We start from the raw sequence: 2,031 nt of genomic DNA, 5'->3' as shown, positions 1-2,031 counted from the left end.
TTTACATGATTATCCACAAATATTTACAACAGAAAGATCATTTTATGCGAAATGATGATATTTTCATATTTTTATGTTTTATAATGATGATATAATTATAACAAATCAACTACACTTGATGATGAGTTTCTTATAATTGCTGTTAATACACCATTTTTTTTTATTTCGCAAAGGACTTCTGAAATTTTTGAGGTGGCTATGAGAACCACATCAACATCATCTATAAACATGTTTATATTTTGTTGTACAGTCAGCTCTTATTGTGATTTGAAGCACATTTAGTATCGTTGTTAGTAATTGTTTCTTCATATTGCTAAAACGAAGGACCGATGCATACATAAAATATTTGCTAAAACAAAAGACCTTAAGAAGAAAAAACTGCAGTATAAATGTGTGGCATTATGATCATACATAAATCCAAGTTACATAGATCACCAAATTTAAAACACAAGAAGGCACAACACCACTTATTCTAAACACGTAGGTACGGTACGTCGACGTCTGACATACGACCAGTTTCCTCCGGCCGATATATGCATCATTCCAATAGATATAGCTAGCCGAGAGTGATTAGTAGTACATTACTCATTAACAATCTTTGGTGCAGAAGCATCTGCGGCGAAAACCACGACAGTTGCCTCCACTGTAACCCTCAGTTTTGCAAATAGATGCACAATTGCTCTGTTTCAAGCAAATTCCCTCAAACTTGTGGCTTTGACTCTCACATTTTCTGGCCTCAGCAACCATTACATTTGGCCCTATCCCTGCATTTCAAACACACATTAGTATTAATTCAAACTATAAGCCTATGTACATATCGAAAGTAAGATCAAAATAGTAACACGCAAATCTCAGAAGGATATAGATAATAATAATAATACCAGCTGTAGCCACAAGAAGCAGGAGACCGACGAAGAAAGTCGAAAACATACGCATGAAACCTTCCATATCTTTTCTTCTTCTTCTTATCTAGCTATGTGGGTGTGTTTGAGTGCTGTGCGGAAGCGGCAAATGAGTCCTACACACGGATTCAATAATGCCGATGCTCCCCCCACTTTAGCCATCTGGTAAAGAATGGGTATGGGGTTTTAATACAAAAAGCCTCGGCATTAGTATTTCTGGTACTATTCCTTATTATAACCCGAGGATTACTCTTCACCTTTCTAATTGATGTGAGATTCCAAAGGGCTTTTATCTAAGCCACACTTTTCTAACAATCTCCATCTTAGAGTGATTCAAGCTATCTCCAATTGTCTCATGATCCGAAATTCAATAGCTTCACCTCAACCACAAATAAAACTACAATTGATGATGAATTTCTTATAATTGCTGTTAATAGACCTTTTTTTTATTTCGCAGAGGACCTCCGAAACTTTTGTGATAACTCTGAGGATCACATTATATCCTCCATAAACATGTCTATATTTTGTTTTACAATTGACTCTTATTATGATGTGAAGCACATTTAGTATCGTTATTAGTACTTGTTTCTTCATATTGCCAAAACGAATGATCAATGCATACACTTGATATCTGCTAAGACGAAAAATCTTAAGAAGAAAAAAACTACAACATAAATGTGTGGCATTACAATCATACATAAATCCCTGTTCCAGAGATCACCAAACTAAAAACTCAAGATACAAACACCATTTATTCTAAACACTTAGGTATGGTACGTGGACTGACCGATGGATCAGTACTCTCCGGCCAATATAGCTAGCCGAGAGTGTCTACTTCTCTAGAATTTCCTAATAGTCTATGATATTAAATAAGTTTGTGTTTTCCATTGTAGTTATTAGGGTTGGTATTTCCCAATGTTAATTATGGGTGTGGTCTTCTAGGGGTCATACTCTAGAACGTGCATCTAGTCCCTATAAGAAGATGTATGTATTATCTTGAGAATCAGAATGAATGAAAGTGTTCGATTTAAATATTGGAGGTTGATCCCCTTGAAGTGATCCAAGCCCTCTATTCAATTAAGTTTCCAAGTTGATAAGGTCTAGTCTTATCAATTCATAGCTAAAGCGA

General features: G+C 35.4%; 1 protein-coding gene across 1 annotated transcript; it reads right to left on the bottom strand.

Moving 5' to 3' along the window:
- Positions 1 to 364: 364 nt before the first annotated feature.
- On the bottom strand, positions 365 to 1,075 carry LOC112201028 (defensin Ec-AMP-D1). The gene is made up of 2 exons (XM_024342037.2): positions 882 to 1,075; positions 365 to 764 (listed from the first exon to the last, which is right to left on the bottom strand). The coding sequence occupies exons 1-2, from the start codon at positions 946 to 948 to the stop codon at positions 589 to 591; spliced, it is 243 nt and encodes an 80-aa protein (XP_024197805.1). The 5' UTR covers positions 949 to 1,075; the 3' UTR covers positions 365 to 588.
- Between the last annotated feature and the right edge of the window lie 956 nt (positions 1,076 to 2,031).

The sequence above is a fragment of the Rosa chinensis genome, chromosome 4 (assembly GCF_002994745.2).
Source record: "Rosa chinensis cultivar Old Blush chromosome 4, RchiOBHm-V2, whole genome shotgun sequence".
NCBI classification, from domain to species: Eukaryota; Viridiplantae; Streptophyta; class Magnoliopsida; order Rosales; family Rosaceae; genus Rosa; species Rosa chinensis.
The sequence above is the reverse complement of the archived record's forward strand: the minus strand, read 5'-3'. Positions and strand labels throughout refer to the sequence as shown.

What these genes read in the sequence shown, in the direction of transcription:
- LOC112201028 (XM_024342037.2), bottom strand. Translation starts at nt 948, where the DNA reads ATGGAAGGTTTCATGCGTATGTTTTCGACTTTCTTCGTCGGTCTCCTG. An exon ending in GCTTCTTGTGGCTACAGCTG is followed by an intron (nt 765 to 881) that starts GTATTATTATTA and finishes TTTGAAATGCAG; the next exon opens with GGATAGGGCCAAATGTAATG.